Raw genomic sequence first — 21,031 nt, forward strand, 5'->3', positions numbered from 1 at the left:
ATGGTATAGTTCTCTCAGAAGAGGATGTCCTCCTAGGCTGCATTGTAAAGCTCTCAAATGTATACAGTAACTAGGGATGATTGGTAGCTTGTAATAATATGTCGTTATAGGTTGTGGCTACCATGTGTGTCAAAAGATGTTAACACATAAAATGTAAAAAATAAAAACGAAAAATACATTAAAAAAAAAAAGAAATAAAAAAATAATGAAATCAAATCCAATAAAAGCTGGTATTCTCTACTAACCTCAAGTAACTGCACCACCCCCTCATGTTCCCTCTTAGCCTCCACTTGAGCCTTTGTTCAGAGATAAAAAAAAAAAAAAAAGAATAACAGTTAATAAAATTTAACTACAGAGGTGTCATAATTATATTACGGTTGTGTGTAAAGACTTTTTAAAAGCATCAGCAGCTGATGCTAGTGGCACACAATTTCAGGTTTCGTGTCTGTGTTGTAGGTAAACCTTTGCTATAGTGATGCATGTAAATGGCACAGTAACTGCAGGCCAGAATCAGGTTGCAGGCGATCACTTCTCATACCTTCTGCAGCCGTTGAACCTCATCCTGCTTGAGTCTGAGAACGTTCAGCGCCTCCTCATGTTCTGACTCGAGATGCTGCCGTCGCTCAGCTACCTCTCGCATTTGCTGAGGAGAGACCAGGAAACATGGGACAAGCATTCTCAGTCACTTCATGACACATAGCAGATGCTTCCACATAGCCCCAATAACTTACATAACTAGAGCTAACTGGGTATGCGGTTCCATAGATAGCGTATGCAAAACCTGTGTGGAACATCCGCATCGACAGACGTACACCCCTCTGCACTGTGTCCATCAGGGATACATAACATGAAGATCTTCCATGCATTTTTACCAGGACACTATCTATAAACAGAAACCTCACCAATTACATACTAAAATGGTTCAGTTTTATGTCTGGATTGCTTACCTTTAGGACCTGCTCTAGGTTATCCAGTTTGGCTTGGAGTCTCTGGTTCTCCTCTAGAGCTGAATTGCGTTGGGCAGTTACTGCAGAGAGATTATCCCTCAGCTCATCGTTCTCAGACTGGACCTGGACAACAAGAGAAACCAAAAAAAAAAAAAAAAAAAAGAGAAACATTTTGGTTCAGCATATCTGCCAGGCTTTGAAAGTGCTCGGTTATTAGATGCTTATATATCCAATTACTGCACAAATTACTGACGTTTTATCAGGAAGAGTCTGAAAAGTGACGACTGTATTGGACATTTGGAAGACTTTACGGCAGTTTACCACCCCCAGGTTTCTAATATCGGCCCAAAACAATTTAAATGCCTTATCAGTGCTGTCCTGTTGACAGTTTTATGGCAGGTAATTATGTCCACTCACTGCACTCACTGTCACAAGAGATTTCTACACAGCTGTTGAATCGATATATAAACCAAGAGCAAAAATCTAGGAATTAGGCAATAGTAAGCCAATATCTGGATCTGCACTATGAAAACAGACAGTTGAACTGCATTATCTTTTTTTGTATGCCTAAAACCACAGCTACTGTTTATGGGATGCTAAAGAGCTTGCCATATGCACTTTAGTTTATTAATTTTTATTTAATCCAGAATCCTTTTTGTTATAAAATAGTTAAGGAGGTCATTGTTCAACACGTAACACTGCAATGCACATATTTTTCCACTGCACTTCCCTGTCTGGATACGGAGTAACTGATACTGTCTATAAAAATCTAATACACACTTCAGTTGCAAGCCATTTTGTAGCCTGATGCAAATAGCATGGCTGACTGCTCAATCTCCTGGCTCATCATAATCATTTAAGTAATATACTTAAATCCAGGACTGGGTGCAGGACTAGTGGGAGTTTCTAACCCTGTAAACAGACACCAAGCATCTATATTTTAATATAAATAACTGTGGAACACTACAGCTTTTTTTACTGCTGTGTATGACCAGAAAGAAACACAGACCGCGAAGAGAGACCATGAAGAAATACCTGGTCTAGTAGCTCTGCCTTCTGGATTAGATGTCCGGTTTCCTCTTTTAGTCGTGCATTTCTACCTCGAACATCGTTCAGCTCGCTCTCCTAACAGACAGAAGAAAAATAAATAAATAAATAAAAAGAATCACAGCCAGCACACCATTGAGAATGGAGCAGTAATATTTTTGTGGATAAGCATTTCTCTACATAAATGTCAAACTGGCCACTTTATTAGGACCTGTACCTAAATGTAGTGTTGGGCCACCGTGTGTCCTGTGCCATGTCCTGTCAAGGCTGTGATCAGAAAGTGCTGGAAGTTGATCCATTCAGTCCATTAACATTTAATGTAATCGGTTCAGAGAGGCATGCAGAGGATCACCAACTGTCAAATCCAATTGGGTAGACTGGTCTCAATAAAGCGGTCAGGCAGTGTATGTGGAGTGCCTCCTCTATATCCCTTTCACCGAGGGTAAGCTTTACCAACGGGACAGTAAATGCCTTGAACAGAAGGACACGTATCCGGGTATTTCGCCTGAGATGGTGAGTTCATTATAATCAATTCAGTGAAACGTAAGCCAATTAAAATGGGATTTGATCTCAGAATGGATACAGAGTCAGAGAGAGAGAGAGGCATCCCCTATCAGATTATTTAGTGAAGATAGATGCTATAAACTAGCAAGAAGGACTCTTTCCATAATGTCTTGTCAATAAGAAAGGATGTGTTTGGGGCTCCCGAGTGGCGCATCCAGTAAAGACGCTCCGCGAGGAGTGTAGGATGCGCCCTATAGCCTGGAGATCGCAGGTTCGAACCCACGCTATGTCATTGCCGACCGTGACCGGGGGTTCTCAGGGGGCGGCGCACAACTGGCCAAGCATCTACCAAAACAATCCTGTAGATCATTTTATGTAGTCTTACAATCTTTATTTATGATCCTTGATGCACAGACTGCATTACAGTAGATTACACTCCCTGACATATAGCCAGATAACCAAGTCTTCAAATCAACAACTTTCTGCTGAAAACCATAGAACAAAATACAGTGATAAAATAAGAGCCGAATGTAAAATTTAAATAGAGTAACATTTTTGCACTGTATTCCTGTGTTTGGGAATGACAAAGTAAAATAGGGAATGTGGGGAAGAGCTGGAAACTTTCTTACCAAATCCTGACATCTTTTCTGTCTTTTCCGTACTTCGTGCTCAAGACTTTCACATTCTTTTCTTTTTTTGCAAAGCTCTGTTTCCTTTGGATAAACCACAAAGTTCCAGATTAGTTGCGATAGATCATTGCAATTATCAATGAAAATGTCTTGTAGGATTATTTAAATGTAATACTTGAATAATGTCTTTTTTTTGCACACACACTCAAAATAAAATTAACATCTGTGTCAGTTCCTTTATAACTGTAAATCTGACTATGATAATCCCACACAATTTGTTCCTAGAATCAGACACGAAAGGATATTATAAAATGTGCTTATTTTAATTATTCTAAATGCATTTCATATAGGTCACTGACCAGGGGAATCTGCTTATTTGAACCAGGTTACCAGAATAGAAAATAATCAAGTATTACAGGAACATAAGAGAAGTGCTGTATGGCACTGGCTAATTCCACCTCAGCATCAGCTTAATCCTGGCCAGTCTACGTGGTATAAAGAGCTGCAGACTTTCACACAGCTTTGTGACCGCAAAGGGAAAATTAATTATTAAAAAGCCAACTGCTCAGCTTCCATCCTGGCAGGCTCTGAACTCATCCTACTGACACATACACAGCGGTGTCGGGTCGACAGGGTTTCAGAGCAATTGCCTTGGTATTGCATCGCTGAATTTCAAAAGAGCAAACTTTTCAATTTGTTTTTAAATAAACTGCCAAAAACTTGTTTATTTGTGTACTATTTTATTTATAAAGTCTGAAAAATTATCTGACCGGTTATTTCTGGTATTGCTCAAACCTTTCCTTCTAGAGTGTAGTTGTGTTGAGGTATCCTGAGAACTAGTCTAATCAAATAACAGCACAGACAGGAATCTGTTACGCTCTACCTCGATTGCAACAAAACAGAGTAAACTGCACCATGCACATACGCACTAAAGCTCAAACGTTTACAACAGGACTTGCAGGGTGGTTCTTCAGCGCTGTTGCATGATGCACTGTACACTGCAGATCAAAGCTCTTTCATGTCCTAATGCTTGGAGGTCATACTACTTTTATATCCAATCTATATAATCTCCTTGCATATGTATGCGTTCACCTGCAACTGTGCGAGAAACCAGGTACTATGCAGAGCAAGAAACTCCTTACTTCAGTATGAACGAACACAGAACTTGTTGTTTAAGGAGCTATGAGACTCGCTCACCAGTTGCTGAAGTCGCTGGTCCTCCTGTTCTAAAGCAGGGTGTTCAGGAGTTAAACTCGGTTTATGCTTCTCACAACCATTGGTCTTTTCGAACCTGCCTGTCTGAGGTTCTTCATGAACTAATGCATTCTCAGTTTTGGCCTGGAATAAAAAAAAAGGGGGGGAGATGCAAGCGTTAAATTTCATTGATCCGTTTAATGTGTGTGTTTAAATATACATAGAATTTGCAGACACATTTTACAACCTGTACAAAGAAAAACAGTAAACAGATGAATCACCTTATCGGAGACATTCGAGATTGCAATCATAACAGTGGCAGCTGTTGCACATGAAAACATCGCTCATAAATAATACATCTTAAAAATGAGATAGCGAGAATGCAAAAGCAGATTTTATCATTAAAACTATATTAAGCATGCACCAGGGCAAATAATGATGCAAGTGATAAGGTAGCTGATTTAACCCTGCAACTGACAATATTGTCACTTAGATACCAATATCCATTACAGACGTTGTGCTGCGAAGGTAAATGTAGAAACCCAGAACACAGCACAATTCTGCAATGGTGTCCCAGGCCATTATGAGTAGGTGGCATTTAAAAAAAAGCACAGATGGCATACTTGTGTATTAAAAAAAAAAAAAAATCACACTATAGCTTGCAATTAATTAACAAAATTAATTTGAAAAGCAGAGTAAAACAAAAAGAATCATCAATCTGTTTTATTTTTATTTTTTTTGTCTCTTAGCAGCTGCTTTTCCTATAAAACGTGACCCTGTGGTTTTTGTGCATGTTGGTATAAATTACATTAGAGATAAAAAAAAAAAAAAAAAATTCTGACAAGGAAACTGAAAAAGCTACAATGGAAAATGTCTGTCAGGTTCACTACCAGTCATTGGCAAAGGAGATGAGAATGACTTTTAGCTGAGTAAGAGCAATAAAACAAGTCGTTAGCTGGCTGGTGCAAGCAAGAAGGTCTTGACTTCGTAAACAACTGGCACTGTTTTTGGGGAAAATCTGGATTCTTTTTAAAAGGCAGCCTGCAGCTAAATAAGCTGGGGGCTAATACATTTGCATAACATATTGAAAACCATCTAGTTAATAATTTAAACTTGTAGTGGAGAGGGAGGGGATAATGAGACCTCGACTAGCTTGTTCATGAATCAAACTACCCCTGACACTCTCTGGAAGGCAGGGAACCTCTTGGGGTCTGCTTTACCACTCATATAAACATTCCCATCAACACTGTTCAACCCTTTTCAGCTGATTGTGCTAACTTGCGCCTAGCTTTAATCAATATTAGGTCTCTAGCAAATAAAGTTTCTTTAAATGAATGGTTGTATTCTAAGCAAACTGCATCACAGGTTATCAGTACCAAATACAAGATGAGAAGAGAACCCCCTTTGTTCATTAAATATTTTGGAAGATAAATCAGCCTTCTTCCAAATAAGGGCAAGCAGTTTTAATATGCAGCAAGCCTCACAGTGGGAAACAGGGTCCAACATCACTAGGACACATACTGTTCCAGTTTCTTATATTTGCATAAATATATATTTAATTTCGTATTTTCAATACAAAAAAGTTCAAACAGGATTTCCCCCATTTAATTCCCAGGTTCAGAACAGGCTTCACCTGCCAACCTGCTGCTACTGCTCTGGAGCAGATCAAACTCTTAAGAAATGTGAAAGAGGGAATTTCACAGCCAGGCGTAACAGACAAACACAACAGCCCTGCATGTGTCCTCTAATGCTTTCATGAGGGCTGCACTAATACCGCCTTTTGATCTCTCTCTCTCTCTCTCTCTCTCTCTCGCTCTCTCTCTCTCTCGTCCCAGTAACAGGATAAATCACTTAACCGTACAAAGGAGAAATGCTGAGTCAAACACTGTAATGACAGCCAACACAGTACAAACGAGAACACGGTGAACCTATGTCTTTTTCTCATTGGTTTGATTGGATTGATGATAAACCAGGTATTACATCTTCGTAAATGACGCACATGACTATGACTCCCTAAGCATGCCCTACATGGTATTGTGATTTTAAAATGTGCAGGTCAAATTTGAATTCACAAAGTTCACATAAGTTTTTGTCTTTTTTAAACTTTCAGAAATACAGTGCTATCTATTTATATAGAAAGACAAAAAACAATCAAATTTGTTTCATACTCCATCTGTTTTGCTTCCTAACTATAACAGAGCTTGAACGTGTCATATAGAACATCCTACTATAGTAAAAATAACAGTGGCTGATATTATTATTAGTTTATTTAGCAGACTCCTTTATCCAAGGCGACTTACAGAGACTAGGGTGTGTGAACTATGCATCAGCTGCAGAGTCACTTACACTTACGTCTCACCCGAAAGACGGAGCACAAGGAGGTTAAGTGACTTGCTCAGGGTCACACAATGAGTCAGTGGCTGTGGTGGGATTTGAACCGGGGACCTCCTGGTTACAAGCCCTTTTGTTTAACCACTGGATCACACAGCCTCCTGATATATGGGTAGTTTTCTCTAGCAATCATGACTAAATATTATTTTGGATAAACATCTGCAATTGAATGTTGTTGTATATTATACCCAGTTAGTTAGGTCTTTCATTTTACCCGACTTGATTGTCATTTCAATATGTTTAGATTCACAAAAATTCTAAAATGTTAAAAGGGAACATTTTCTTAAACAAGATGAAACAAAGAACCCCCTCCCCTAAACTTTAAATAGGGTCTGCTCTCCTGCTGAAATGCAGATGCTGCGTCTCTGTCCCGGGATGACCTGTCCCAGTGCATCCCAGAATCCAGCAGGAAGTGCTGGACCAGCTTCCTGGCACGCGCACGGCACAATGCATTTCGTTAGTTTTGTTTTTCTATTCTTCTTTTCAATCCCGCTTGCACCTTTTCACTGGATTATATCTTCTTTCATAAAGTTATCAAGACGGATTTGACACCCTCAGCACAACAATAACCTGAAATACACACAAACACAACTTACTCTAAAATGCTCCACAACATACAAATACTGGATCCCATTTGCATTCAAAACAGCAAACACCCACAGGGGCATCATTAATTCTGTAAGATCACGGATTTACTTGAATGGAAGTATGCCTTGTTGTGTTTTGTGCATATATTTGCACCATCACTGGCTACATTTTATAAACTTGTACACATACCTGGTGCATGTTTGATACACATAAGGGAAACGCCCTGAGTCTCTGCTTGCAGGTGCTGTATCATTTCTGTTACTGAACCCATTCTATACTATTACAAGACCAACACCTATTTGCTTTGTGAACTGTACACAGAAAGATATTATTACCCCTCACTGACCCATCCTTAAAACAATACAAATTGATACAGGTGAGAATTGAAACCTGTATTCTGTTCACACGCTGAATTCATAAAAATAAATAAATAAATAAAAACACAATTTCTAGACGTTCATTAACTAGGGTTTGGCTACTAAACAAGTTAATCAGAACTCTGCAGAGAGTCATCTGCAGGAGCTCATGAATAGCAAGAAAAAAAACACAAGGAGATTAAATCTATTTTTTACATGTTCCATTTACTATTGACTTAGTCACACAGGTGTTTTAAAAAAAATAAAATAATAATAATTCTATTGCATCTTGTACATTCCCATTACCCCCTACTGGATTTCATTTCACACTAATAAGCATTTGCACAGATCGTTCCCATCTATTCTTAAATGGACCCTGGAAAAGACATTATGACCTACCTTGCATTTATTTGCTTTATCCAAACCATGGAAGCTGGAAAAGTCTTGGTTTGCTGGCTATGTCTTACCTACCGGCCAGAACCTTCTCATTGCTGCCACGGCAACAGGGAGAGGATTTACCAGACTGTACCACTTTTCAGGCAAAGGGGTTTAACATCTACAGGATATTTTCCCTTAGTAAATTAAATAGGTCAAAAAAGGGGGGAAAAAAGTAATACAATAATTATATTGGTTCTATATATAAGACACTGACCATGCTTATTTGCTTTCACACAAAGAAAGCATTTCAAATACCAGCCATGCTCCTTTTTTTCCCACAATGAAGAGTGGTATAACCCTAAATCCATATTACGTCTTACCAGGTATCATCATCACTGCTAGCAATTTGGATCAAATCTTCTCATGAATATTTTTCACTGGAGTGAAGGGGGGGGGGTTCTAGGAAACAGGATGACTGTAATAAAAGGATATGACCCAGCAAACTGCTGACTACTGTATATGCTGTACCAGTTTCCCCGAGATAAAAGTACTGTCCTTATAATCCTTTTTTTCACAACAGTGTTCTTTCATCTCAGACAGGTTGCACCTTACACATCAATGGAGTTTACTGGAATGTATGCATTATGCTTGCTTAATCAATCAATCAATCAATCAATCAATCAATCAATCAATCAATCAATCAATAAATACAAAGTAGCGTTAGTAGTTTTCCACTAAATGTTTTTTTTTTTTTAATTTAGTCGTCGCCAATTATTTTACCCCGATTTTCACCCCAATTTAGCATGCCCAATTATTATCTGTATCCCCGGCTCACCGCTCACAACCCCCGCGCCGACTCGGGAAACGGAGGCTGGAACACGCGTCCTCCGAAACGTGCTCCTGCCAAGCCGTCATTTTTCGCACTGCAGATCCACAGCAATGCCACCAGACCTATAGTGCCGGAGGACAACACAGATCTGGCGGCTCTGCTGCAGAGCCACAGGCGCCCTATCGGCCACAGGGGTCGCTGATGCGCGGTGAGCCATGGATTCCCCTGCTGACCTAAGCCCTCCCTACCCGGGCAGTGCTCAGCCAATTCTGCGCCGCCCCCTAGGAACTCCCGGTCACGGTCAGCTGTGACATAGCCTGGATTCGAACCTGCGATCTCCAGGCTATAGGGTACATCCTGCGCGGAGCGCCTTTACTGGATGCGCCACTCGGGAGCCCCCCCCACTAAATGTTTTTAAAAAATAAAGAGATAATGAATGTTCAAGACTCTTTATTAACGTATAAAAACGGGGTGCCTGCTTATTCTCCACATCATGTTTTGGGAAAGGATTAGCAAGCATACAATAAAGAGCTCATCTTGAATCCATGATGAAAATGCATTTCTCCTCGAGTCCCTTGCATCACTGTTTTTCCACTCAATGTATTATCCCTTTCAGCTACTGTCAGAGATTTTAGCATGATCATCAGAGTAGTAAAATTTTGCACATGATCTGTGCTATAAAAAGGTTTAAGAGTTTTATGGTGGCTGTATTTAGACCTACCACTATTTAGACAATCACTGCATAAATGAGAACTCCATGCAAATCGCTCTAGTGGAACAACTCCACTTGAAACAGTGGACAAGTAAAATAATGTAATATACTAATATTTATATATGTCAAATTGTACATATTTTCAGTACAAAGACAGTGAAACTATTCAATTATTTATGCTAGGCTAGCATAGTCTTTAATTAAAGCCCAGGTTATGTTCATGTTTTATGAATGCAACCCAGTGTCTGGTTACACAGACAGCATTGAAGTTAGCCTCCCTTACCTTTCCCTGGCTGTTCACCACCTCTGGCTCTCTTGTCGACGATAAGGCCAACTGTCTCTGCAACCGCAACACCTCCTTCTGAGACTCCCGCAGCAGCCGCTCAAAATCACCCCCACCCGACTGCCCTGGTGCGCCCTGCACACAACAGAACAGGAACATCAAACAAACCACGCAGGGGGTGCAACGCTCAAACCATGTGCAAACACACTCAATGCATTTTTTCTTGGCTTATCCAATAAAAGGCACTACTGTTGGTTCGGATCCAGGCCACAGCAAGTGTCAGATCTTGGCTAGGGGTACCACATGGAACGCTGCAGTGACCTCGACGGGGAGAAGAAAAAAATATATAGATCAGAAGCTGTTTATTTCCAAGTCTGCCAGTGATGATGTTCAAGAATTTGCCCTTGTCGTTTACAAGTAAGAAGCATTAAGAATGCCTTGTCATTTTCCAGCTGCAGACTTAAACAGTGGTTATAGTTTAGTTTATCCCATAGCTATCTAATATATGCAGTACATTTTTTAACCCATGGTGCAAATAATTGGATGCTCAGGGGCGGATCCAGACTTTCATGAAAGGGGGGGTGGCAAGACTGTCATGAAGTGGGGGGGGGGGGGGATACCTGATAAGAAACAATATTTAAAAGTAAACAATATTGCCCATGATGCTGTCTGTGGGTATTTCCTGTAGATTGAGTTTTTTTTGTATTTATTTACTTTTCCAGCAGGGGGAGTGCTTGGATAAGCAGATACATTGTGCAGCAGTAAAGTGAAGCTTCCATGCACCTTCATTTATCAGCCCTAGTGAGATCTAGGCCACACATTGTTAAATGAATGTAAAATTAAGACTCCTATATATATAGAAACAAGCCAGACAACTTTTACCCCCCCCACCCCCCCCCCCCAAAACCCTGTGCAATAAGCTGGAAATCTATGTCGCGCTTTAAGATTTGAGGTTTCCACGTGCACAAATAAAACAAGCTGGTTAAGTAAAAACCATTAGCTATGGGGTCCCCCTGGTAACAGGACATCTCTACAGCAGTGGAATGCAGTTGGTATAATCCCTTATCAACATGACTCTCTCAGTAGGAGATGTTAAATCCCTTGACCATTCACAGTGCTTCAGTTACAACACTGACATACAGCCTTACACCTCTGGAGGCCTGGTCTCAAAACAAGAGAAACGAGGGTGGTGGTCTGAACTTGGGCAGTAGTGTAATCCATATCACCAAACCAGCATTGTTATTAATAGACACTGATACAGGCAAAGAGCTGGGTGGTCATGGAGACCTCACTTAAGTCAGTGCTGGTAATGTACCAACACACCTTTGAATAGAACTTAATGAAATATCTTAGTCCAGTAGTCACACATTTGGCTTCCTGCCTTCATCAGTGTATACACACCCTGAAATAAACGACATTGGTAGGGATATCACATCTCACCCCTAGTAGGGAGAAAGGCGTGCCAACAAGGAGATGAGCCTTGAGGGGTCGAATGGCCTTTTCTCGTTCCCAAACTTTTCTTATGTTGTTAATAATTTATGATGGTTAGTAACGGTGTGTGTGTAAGGGGGAGCCTCGTAGCTACCTTTCCTTTCCCGAAGCGAGACTGGAGCTCCCTGCACTCCACGCGCAGTGCTTCGATCTCCTTATCCTTGGCAAGGAGGGTCTCTGCTTGCTCTGCCAGGTCGTGGGCACGCTGCCTGGCAAATGCCTTCTTGTACTGCTCTGCACTCGATCCCTTCAGTGGCACCGGTGTGTTCGCCTGCAACAAACAAAGAGACCATCACACTCGTCACAGTTTATTTAAGGACGGCTTGCTGAAAAGCACCTGTTCATTATCATTATTTCATTTGTATAAAACTATTCCCAAGTACAGAAGCCCATGAGTATATTGCTGTTGTCAGCAGTCTCCTAGACATTTGCAGAAATGTTTGTCAGCTAAAGGGCTAAACTGATTGTGGCACAGGCGTGTTTTAATGGATTGCATTGACCATCTGCCTAGGGTTAGTGATGACTTCACTGTGAACACAATGTGACAAAATTACCTTCTCTTCCACTAAAAGTTGCCCCCCTCAAAGGAAGAATTGTTTTTTTTTAAAAATCTAGAATACAAACATTAAGGAATGAGTTGAGTATGTATTTTGTATTTTTTTTTTCCCCTGACAAAAAGGGAACAAACATTTGATCAATTGTTTGTATGAATGCCACATGATTGTACAGCAACTGTATTATTACACCTCATTAGGATCACTCAATAAGCCCCGATGCCAACACAATTCCCCACCATGGGTGTGTCCGTCTTACTGTTGCTCCACTTAGAAGCCTTAGCTCATGCTATTTATATCTCTCGTTGCTAGCAGCTGCAGCAATCAGACCAAATTATCTATTCACCCCCCCCCCCCCCCAACAGGCTTCCTCTGGCCCCCCTCACCCCCTCCCGTCAGGGGCTTCTGTTTCGGATACCAAGCACTGCAACATATTAACCTTGATCATCAATCTACACTGATTGAGTGCTTTCACGCCCTAATGAGGGCTTTCACAGATTGCTTTTACAGGAAGCCTGATAATGCCAGGCCACCAGTGATTACCACTGGTGCTAAATTCAGGTTTCAGCTGTTAGGGGGAAGGGCGGGGCGGGGAATAAAGATGAAAAAAACAATTGGTGGAAGTAAGCAAGTATGGAAGTAACTGGTGCATAAACCTGTTTGAAGATATTCTCACTAAAAAAAACTCAGGGTTTAGGGAAGCGCTTTTTAACAAATTCAGGGCTAGATGAATATCAAATTCAAACTGATAATCTGACTTCTGTTTACAAGGATATATCCCATCATTGCATAAATATTTTAAACAATATTACACATTTTCCGTAGAATGGACCTAATGGTTAAAACGGAGCGCTAAAGAAACTTTGTAATACAACGAGATGAGAGCCAGTGTGCTGACAGTGTGGAGCTCACCACTTTGAGGTTGGCCTCTTGCAGTTTCCGAGCCCTCTCCTCTAGGCGCTTGGCGATGACGGCCAGCTCGGCATTCTTCCGTTTCAGCCTCTTCACCTTCTCTTCTGTTTCAGGGGAGCTGCTTTTGCGCTGAATTGAAGAAAATTGAAAATAGAAAAGACTCTGTGTGGTCAAGACTACCTGGCAAACAAATGGACATCTGTCTGTTATAATGGTCTCTAGTCACATAATTGAAACAATAAAAAAATCATATGCAGAAGAACCAAAAACAGGTTTCATAAAACTTTAAATAAATCAGAGTTTAAAATTGTTATGAAAAGGGCAATATAAAAAAACTACGGTTATTAAGCTAGGAGTGGAGCCTCCCATTCCTCACCAATAACACATTTTCCTGTCGCAGAGATGCACAGGTCCTTTCCAACTCATCCAGGGCTCGCAGCAACTCTGAATTCTGCCTCACCAAATACCCATAGTCTGTGCCATTCTGAAACACACAAAACACAACAATGAGAGGTTTGCACCATTAAAAATACTAAGGAGTATGTTGTTTTGTACTGATCTGTTTATTAAATTTAGGTTTTTCCTATAGGGACTAAATGCTTTGTGAATCTGGCCTATTCAAAGACAGTATTCGCTGTATATGACACAGTATAATAGACTTTCCCCCAACCGTATCCAAGATAAAATTCTAAGGATTTGATTTTATGATGGACACCCATGGGAGGTTTCAGATCCATTTCAATTCAATTCAAAAGGAGGCATGAAAGATCAGTGAACACACTTATATATTCATTCATTTCTCCTGGTATACACATCATAACAACTGCGCCAACCACAATACAGCACATATAATATAACACAATACAGCATGTTTTGTAACAGCTCAATTTCAGAGTTCACTGCCAGTTGAATTCTCTAGGTGTTTTTTTTTCTCCAGTTCAGTGCTCTTCAGATAGCATTCCTGAGGCAATATCTGAATGCCAAGAATCAGATTCAGACAGATCCACATTTCATTGTCCCACTCTGCAAGCACAGCACACTCCTGCTACTTCCTGCTGTGGAAGAATGGTAGAGACCTGCAGCCTTCTCTCTTCACATTAGCCCTTTTGTGCTCCTAGCTCTGATTCGTTCTCGAATTACCCTATCCTTAAAGAAAACAATACTAAAATTCCTTGTATTTTTTTTTTTTTTTTTTTTAATGCAGTTCAAAATGTTTGTTTTGATCACTTTGAATTGCAACTCAATTCACCATATCTTTAAAAAAAGCTTCTTTGTGCAACAGGAAAAACAATCCCTCGGTAAAACCAGGACTGACAGCAAACAATAAAGTGATTTCCTGAAATACTTATTCATAAGGATACTGTGGAGCTATTAAGGATGCTTTATTCTGTAGTCGTTCTTGAGGAGCAATACGCATAAAGGAAGCAAGTAAAAATAAAGCTTTTAAAAAAGACAGAAACCAATGTTGATCACTATACAGCGCTGCAAATGTAACACATTACACTTTATTAGGTGGTTTACATATTTGTTTATTAATCCTTCATAAGCATGTTTGGCCAGTTAGATTTTCACGATTTACACTACAGCTGAAATACTTGTAGCCCGAAACAATTATTCACATTTTTTGTGTACCTACATTACCTTTTTGCTCCTTTTGCTACACAGCAGTTTTGCTTTTTAAAATGAAAAAACACACACATATATATATATATATAATGGCCTTAAAATGCTTATCCGTTAACAAAAAGGTCATAATACTGGAAACAAAATACCGCCCCTGCCTCAAGGCCAATTCAACACACTTAAAAACATTATCAGATTATAGAAACATGTAATTGCCAAACTCAGCTACATTTTACAGGTTTCCACCCCTGGGGAAAGACGCAGTTTAAATGTTTTAGCTGCCAAAGTCCTGGTTACAGAGTTCAAAAGCAAAACTGAGCTTTCACACCGAGCATAACATTATATATTATTTATATTTAAAAAAATGAATTATGGATCTGAGCGCCATGTAAGCATACTTGATCTGTCTGATGAGTGAGGCACGCCAGAGAAAGCGATCCCTCAGTGCCACGAGCGGGAATGCTTCTGGGTTGCTTTTCTTTAGGAGTGGGATTAACATGATATCTCTCCACAGGGCCAGCACCCCCTTCAGTGCACACCAATATAAATATTTATCAAAGGATATCAGCAGACCGTGGAGCTGGTATAAAAGGATGTTGAATCTCATAGTAAAATTGTCATTTTTCTTCCCATCTGCTTTTTTCCTTTTTACTGCATTTTTGAAGTTTAATGATTCCTAAAGTTCAGTGATGTGTCCAAGTTGTACTGAATTGTATTCTTTGATGATATTCAGAGTTTGGTATATGGTACGTTTAATTACTGTATTTCATTACCTTAACTGTAGGTGTTAACGTTTTACTGAATTGCATTAATTTAATGATTTGTAAAGCTTTGTCATTTTGTATGCTTAATGTGATAGAACAGGTTACCAGCTATATACCATCATTAAGTACTTGTGCCCTAAGTACTTGTGAATGTGAACTCTATTCCATACAGTACTAAAAGTACAGTAATTGTTAATACCTGTTCGAATATCCATATAAATCTATTATGAAAAGTAGTATCAGTCACAATTAGTTTGGATAACTGACTCTCTACTGTAATAATAACACATTTTAACTGAATGACACATGTGGTGCATGTAGATTACAGTCTGGAATCTTGTGTTCAATCAGTTTTAAGCCACCAAGTATTAGGAATGACCAAATAATGAAAAGTATGCATCATGTTAATATATCAGCCAAAAAACTAAACAAAACATAAAAACTGAGATGAAAACACCTGGCTTGTGCAATAAACATCCCATAATAATACAATGAATATGCAATAACTATCCATAGATGATCCAGTAACCATGACTTCAATGCACAGGGTGTTCTTCGAGTGATTTCTCTGTTCAAAGTGCATAGGGGTGAATTAGATATGCAGTACTTTTACATATTATAAAACGGGTCTAGGGGTGGAGAGTGGCCAGGGGGGCATCTCATTCACAACAGTGCTTTTATTCCATGCTTCCTTCTGGCTGTGGACCGCACTTAAATTGCTTTGAAAATCAGTCCCATTTGTTTCCATTGGCAGTAGACAGAAATCAAATTGGTTGAAATGAAATCACACTGAGATTTACATGCTGGTTTTGTGGTGTAGATGGAAATGTACAGCTGTGATTGAAAAAAAGGCATATACTGCACCATTAATGTATTATTAATGCCAGTTTTAAAATAATATTAAAAGCCTGAGTCAACTTGTCAGTGAGGACATTCAGGTTGTTCCCTTTTAAGTATAGCTAAAAATAGGCATTTGGAAATAATTCTGGCAGCGCTCCTAAATTAATCGCCTGACAATTCTGGGGTGGCAGGATATCTTGCTCCACACTTCAGTTAGTGTTGACAGAATCAGCACACTACAGGAGCTGCAAGTGCAGCTGCTTGCTTTACATTTATTATTTCAGACACAAAACAAAAGTTTATGAGTGACCTACCTTATTAAAGTCTACATCCATAGGCTTCTTTTTAATCGCACAAAATATTCACACTCAACAGATCCCACAGTACTGAAACTCAAGGCCTGCACTGCAATACAAAACACAGGTCTAGATTCCCAACCTTCTTTTAGTTCAATTCCACAACATTTCCACGAACTTAAATTTATAAGAAATCTATTTTATGCTGTACTGTGGAGTTTTTAATCTCGAAAAACCAATAACGCACCCATGCAGTTATCCCCCCAGGGTCGATTTCTCCTCAAATCACAGAATCAGAATCGTTACAATTCTGTTTAAAAGTTGTTATCTCCATGAATGACAGGCCCTCTTCTATTAAATTAAAGACTCTGGAGAGCAGCAGACTGGTCATGAGGATCCCTGGTGACAATCAGAAGTGAATGATACCTTTGTTATCCAAGATGGGTAGCAACCCATATGAAATGGGTCTTATTCCGTCTACTGAGTACATGGCAAATAATAAGACTAATACATTGGTACTGGTTAAGAATCAGTCCTTGTGGAGACTTCTTCAGCTTTAATTGTATAATACATTGTTTTGAGACAATTCTAATATAAAAAAAGAGAAGGGCTTTAAATTATGACACAAACCACAAAATGATCGTTTGGTTGCACAGTTATGGTGGACAGATGTAAGCCTTACAAGGGCATGCTAAACAATACAAAAGCTCATTTTAGGGTATAGTCATCACCAGCAATCTGTTTCTGCATACTTATTCCAAATATATATATATATATATATGTTCAAGTTGAGGAAGCAAACCATGCAACAAAGGTATTCTAACTAGGCCAGTTATTTCTTTAGTTAATTCTAGGACTGTCAGATAATATAAAAGAAAATCCACCCATGCTTGCTTACAAGTGGAAAAGATCATCAAGCCAAACGGCATCCATTTAAGTCACTAAAACGGCTACAAAAAGTTGCTGGGAAAATTCTTAAAATGCTTTAACATGATAAATCAAAGTGAGTTCTAGATCAGGGTCACCCAACAGTTTGTTTTATACATAAATGATTTCATAGTTGGCTGGATCCCCACTTCAAGCAATCCATCTCCAACAAGCCTTAAAACATGTGTTTTCTCTCTCTCTCTCTCTCTCATGTGTGGTGCAGAAAAAGAAAGAAAACACCTTTCTATTTCTGCACTACTGCAGGTAGCACTGTCAGTTTTAGCACTATACCTGGTGATCAGTATTTATGTAACCACGTTCATCTCATTTACTTCATTTGCAAAACCACCAACGGGAAGGATTCCAGCAGTGAAAGCATGACAGAAAATGTGCTTTGTATCTTAAAGCTAGAATAACAGCGAGGAGGCTCACCCCTAACTGTGTATGGAAATATTAGAACAGCTGCATCTAGAATAACTAGTTAATGTATCTGCTTAGGTCTGGCAGAACACAAACTACATCAATACATTATGAACGTGTAAAAAAGTCTGAATATGACGATCACTTTCCCATTACCATTGATTTTGACATGGCACACAGTGTCACCAGGTGGCCAAAACAGCAGCTTCTTAGGATTTTTTTAATTGCACACTGCTCCAGATTTGCTTATGTTAATGAAATGGATGAACAAAAAGAATATACCTGTAGCGTACATCAATGGGGATGTCACTTCGGATTACTGAGTCTACAGTAAATGCAAGAAGAATACGTATGTCAAATGTCACTTTGCTGCAATATGGCAATATTAGCTTGGTGGTATGAGGTGGTATGAGGTGTTTGGCTGCAGGCGGACAGATAACAGACCTAAGGGAGGTTGATAAATAATACAAAAGCTAGGTACATGTATCCAAGTATGTTCTGCCTGAATTAACTTTTCCAGTTGGGACTCCAAGAAGAGGCTTTCAACAGTGGTTGTCCATGGCTATGCGGTTGTGATTTATTTATTTTGCATACACGAGACTAGAAACTGTACGGAGATCACTGGAACTAATTTAACAAGGGTGTCGGATGACACTGTATTAAATCACTGGCCCACTTGGCTGGAATCAAAATGGTAACCTTGAGGCAAGAGACTTCAAGCGTATGGTAATGTATATCCTAGTGCAAAACTGTTTTAAATCAATTGTATGCTTCACAATTTCCCATCCATTCCGTACAGCACATTTGACATATCTACCAAAGCAGCCTGCTGCATTTAGCATTGCTCCAGGAGATCACGGTAGATTAGGAAAGAAGGCGATTACTTCTGAAATCTGTAGACCACAAGACTGAAAAAGCATGCCTTGCGGTGGGAAACAACATGCAGTGTTGTGAAATCTAAAAATAAAAATGGCAGGATGCTACCAAACTCAGCAATTTACATCAATGTGATGATTCAGCTCTGGGGAAGCATTATACAGAAATGTCTGTTATTACCGAGCATTGCACACATTCCTTAAACAATTTAAAAACAGAAAATACATGGTTACAAAAATTCAGTTGATCTAAACGGTGGCGGAACTAAATACTGTCAATGTTTAAATACCAAACTTTTTACTGACTTTTATATAAAATACACAAGAGAGCTGCATTATTACAGATGACTTTGTTAAAGAGCACGTAGCAGGGTTCTGAAAAATATAGCGCTCCACGTCCCCACAAGTTGCTACAACTGTTTAAATAACGTACCTGTCAATTTTCTTTTCATGGTTACTGACAACTTTTTACACTTAGAACTTTAAAGTCTGTTCAAAGCTCTTTTCAAAACGTCTGCTCTAGTGCACTGGGGTTTGAGATCTGTCCTCTAAATCAATGCAGGGGGAAAAAAAAACACACAACATAAGTGCTCTGGCTTTTCTGTTCTGTACCACATCATGCATCATTATTGCTCTGTTACCTGTTTGACAACGTGGGCAGTAGAGTGGCCATTTTGAAAACAGCTTTGAACAGACTTTAAAGTTAAAAAATTGTCAGGATGTTAACAATGAAAAATGACAGGTACGTTATTTAAACAGTTGTAGCAACACGTGGGGATGTGTAACGCTATATTTTTCAGAACCCCACTAGTTAACTCTTTGAAGTCCATTTCTTTAAAATACTTTAAAGACGGATGTTTTTAGATATGTCACTATATCAATTGAACAGACCACAAATAGTTTATTCAGGCACGGTTTAAATCTAAATAAGTACTGTACTCCACCTCTGCACAGATGTTAAACAGACAAAGGCAGACTGCCAAAAGCCTTGCTACAAGGGTCTACTGAATATCTTGTTTAAACCCTTTCTTTCAATTTTTCAGAAAATATAAGACGTCAGCACCAAGGGCTTGGAAAAAATTAGTTACCTTAAAGAAAGCTACCTCATCTTAAAAACCCAACAAGTTTGCATTTATCGCTTTTGGTTTTGTTCTGGCAGTTTTAAAAAAGACAGTACATGCATGCTTTTTATAAGAGTTTGAAAATGTAATTTTTAACCTTCCACTTTTGCAAGCAGTAGCAGCTGTTCCGATTAGGCTCACAGACAGAGTGTGGCAAACAGGTTTTTCTGGGACAGCGTGTGATAATATTGAATATTAACAAAACTACAGAATGCATTTCTATTTTATAAACCCTACATAACCACTCTACTGGAAAAAAATATGACAGAGCCCCAGAGAGGTATTGTGCCTAGGGCCCCAGAAGCCTACTTCTGTCAAGTGACTGGAGATGCAATGCACTGTGGTTACCTGTCAGTTTAAAACACCCAATACATTGCTGAAGCCTTTTCAGTACAGAAGTGACATTAAACTGTTGTTATTTTCCAGCTATTGTTGTCATTTGATTCACAAGGACCAGGGGTCTGGATGCTTTTTTACAGCTGTCATTAAATCATACAAGTAATAATTATTTTTAGTTTTTTTTTATTTTAAACTTACATGAGAATATCAAGATCAGGCATGAAAAATGAATGAAATGTAGGTCAGCATTGCTCGCTGCTTTCAATTACATTTTTGCTGTGTACAGTTACATTTTTCTGTTACTGAATGGGATAATTGGTCAGTGCTTGTAACCCCATCCCATTCTATTGACTTGCAACCATGGTGACTTTAATACAGATGGGCCATAAGATTCAATACTAGACACTACATCAAGAGGACCTGATCAGGCCTTTCTGCTGCAATTCAGCCACTGCTTGATAGGGATGCTATGAATTCAAAAACCACTTTTGTCACAGTAAGTAACAACAGCTAATTATTCAACTAGTCAGATCCAAGTAGACAACAACTTTTAAAAGCTGATCGATTCATAAATCATGCTAGTTCAGTGCTGAAAAATCGATTGACACACATTGTTCCGCCACCCCCCACCCCCCCCCACCCCCCCCGGGAGCAATGTTACCCCAGCAACCAGTGATGGCTGTTCCCATTAAGTGGAACGTTTTTTGTGTTATTTGACTTTTAGTGGGACACAAAACAAAGTCGACACACAGTTCCAGAGACTGTCGAACACACTCAGCTGCGATGAGTGGTGAAGCATACTGAAGATTTTATACAGAGGACATTTAACTAGGGATTTCACTTTTTAATATAAACAGTAGTTTCAAAGGGACAAGCAAAGATTATAAACAGCAGTTTCAAAGGGACAAGCAAAGATTCCATGTACACAATGCATGCAAAATAAGCAGTGACCTCTGTCCTGTGTTTAGTGCATAAACCCAGGATTTTTTGGGATGCTTTATCTAAGTCCAT

At 39.3% G+C, this 21,031-nt stretch overlaps 1 protein-coding gene across 9 annotated transcripts in view; it reads right to left on the bottom strand.

Moving 5' to 3' along the window:
* LOC117964274 (peripheral-type benzodiazepine receptor-associated protein 1) overlaps positions 1 to 21,031 on the bottom strand; it is an 84,912-nt gene that overhangs the window by 24,591 nt on the left and 39,290 nt on the right. For all 9 annotated transcript variants that reach the window (XM_058998214.1, XM_058998213.1, XM_058998212.1 and 6 more), the window contains 10 exons: positions 13,192 to 13,299; positions 12,816 to 12,944; positions 11,444 to 11,620; positions 9,859 to 9,993; positions 4,325 to 4,465; positions 3,128 to 3,211; positions 1,983 to 2,072; positions 948 to 1,070; positions 539 to 643; positions 246 to 296 (listed from right to left, as the gene is read on the bottom strand). In XM_058998214.1, coding sequence (XP_058854197.1) covers positions 246 to 296; positions 539 to 643; positions 948 to 1,070; positions 1,983 to 2,072; positions 3,128 to 3,211; positions 4,325 to 4,465; positions 9,859 to 9,993; positions 11,444 to 11,620; positions 12,816 to 12,944; positions 13,192 to 13,299 — 1,143 coding nt within the window. The remainder of the gene's footprint in view (positions 1 to 245; positions 297 to 538; positions 644 to 947; positions 1,071 to 1,982; positions 2,073 to 3,127; positions 3,212 to 4,324; positions 4,466 to 9,858; positions 9,994 to 11,443; positions 11,621 to 12,815; positions 12,945 to 13,191; positions 13,300 to 21,031) is intronic.

Source organism: Acipenser ruthenus, chromosome 24 (genome assembly GCF_902713425.1).
Source record: "Acipenser ruthenus chromosome 24, fAciRut3.2 maternal haplotype, whole genome shotgun sequence".
Lineage (NCBI taxonomy): Eukaryota > Metazoa > Chordata > Actinopteri > Acipenseriformes > Acipenseridae > Acipenser > Acipenser ruthenus.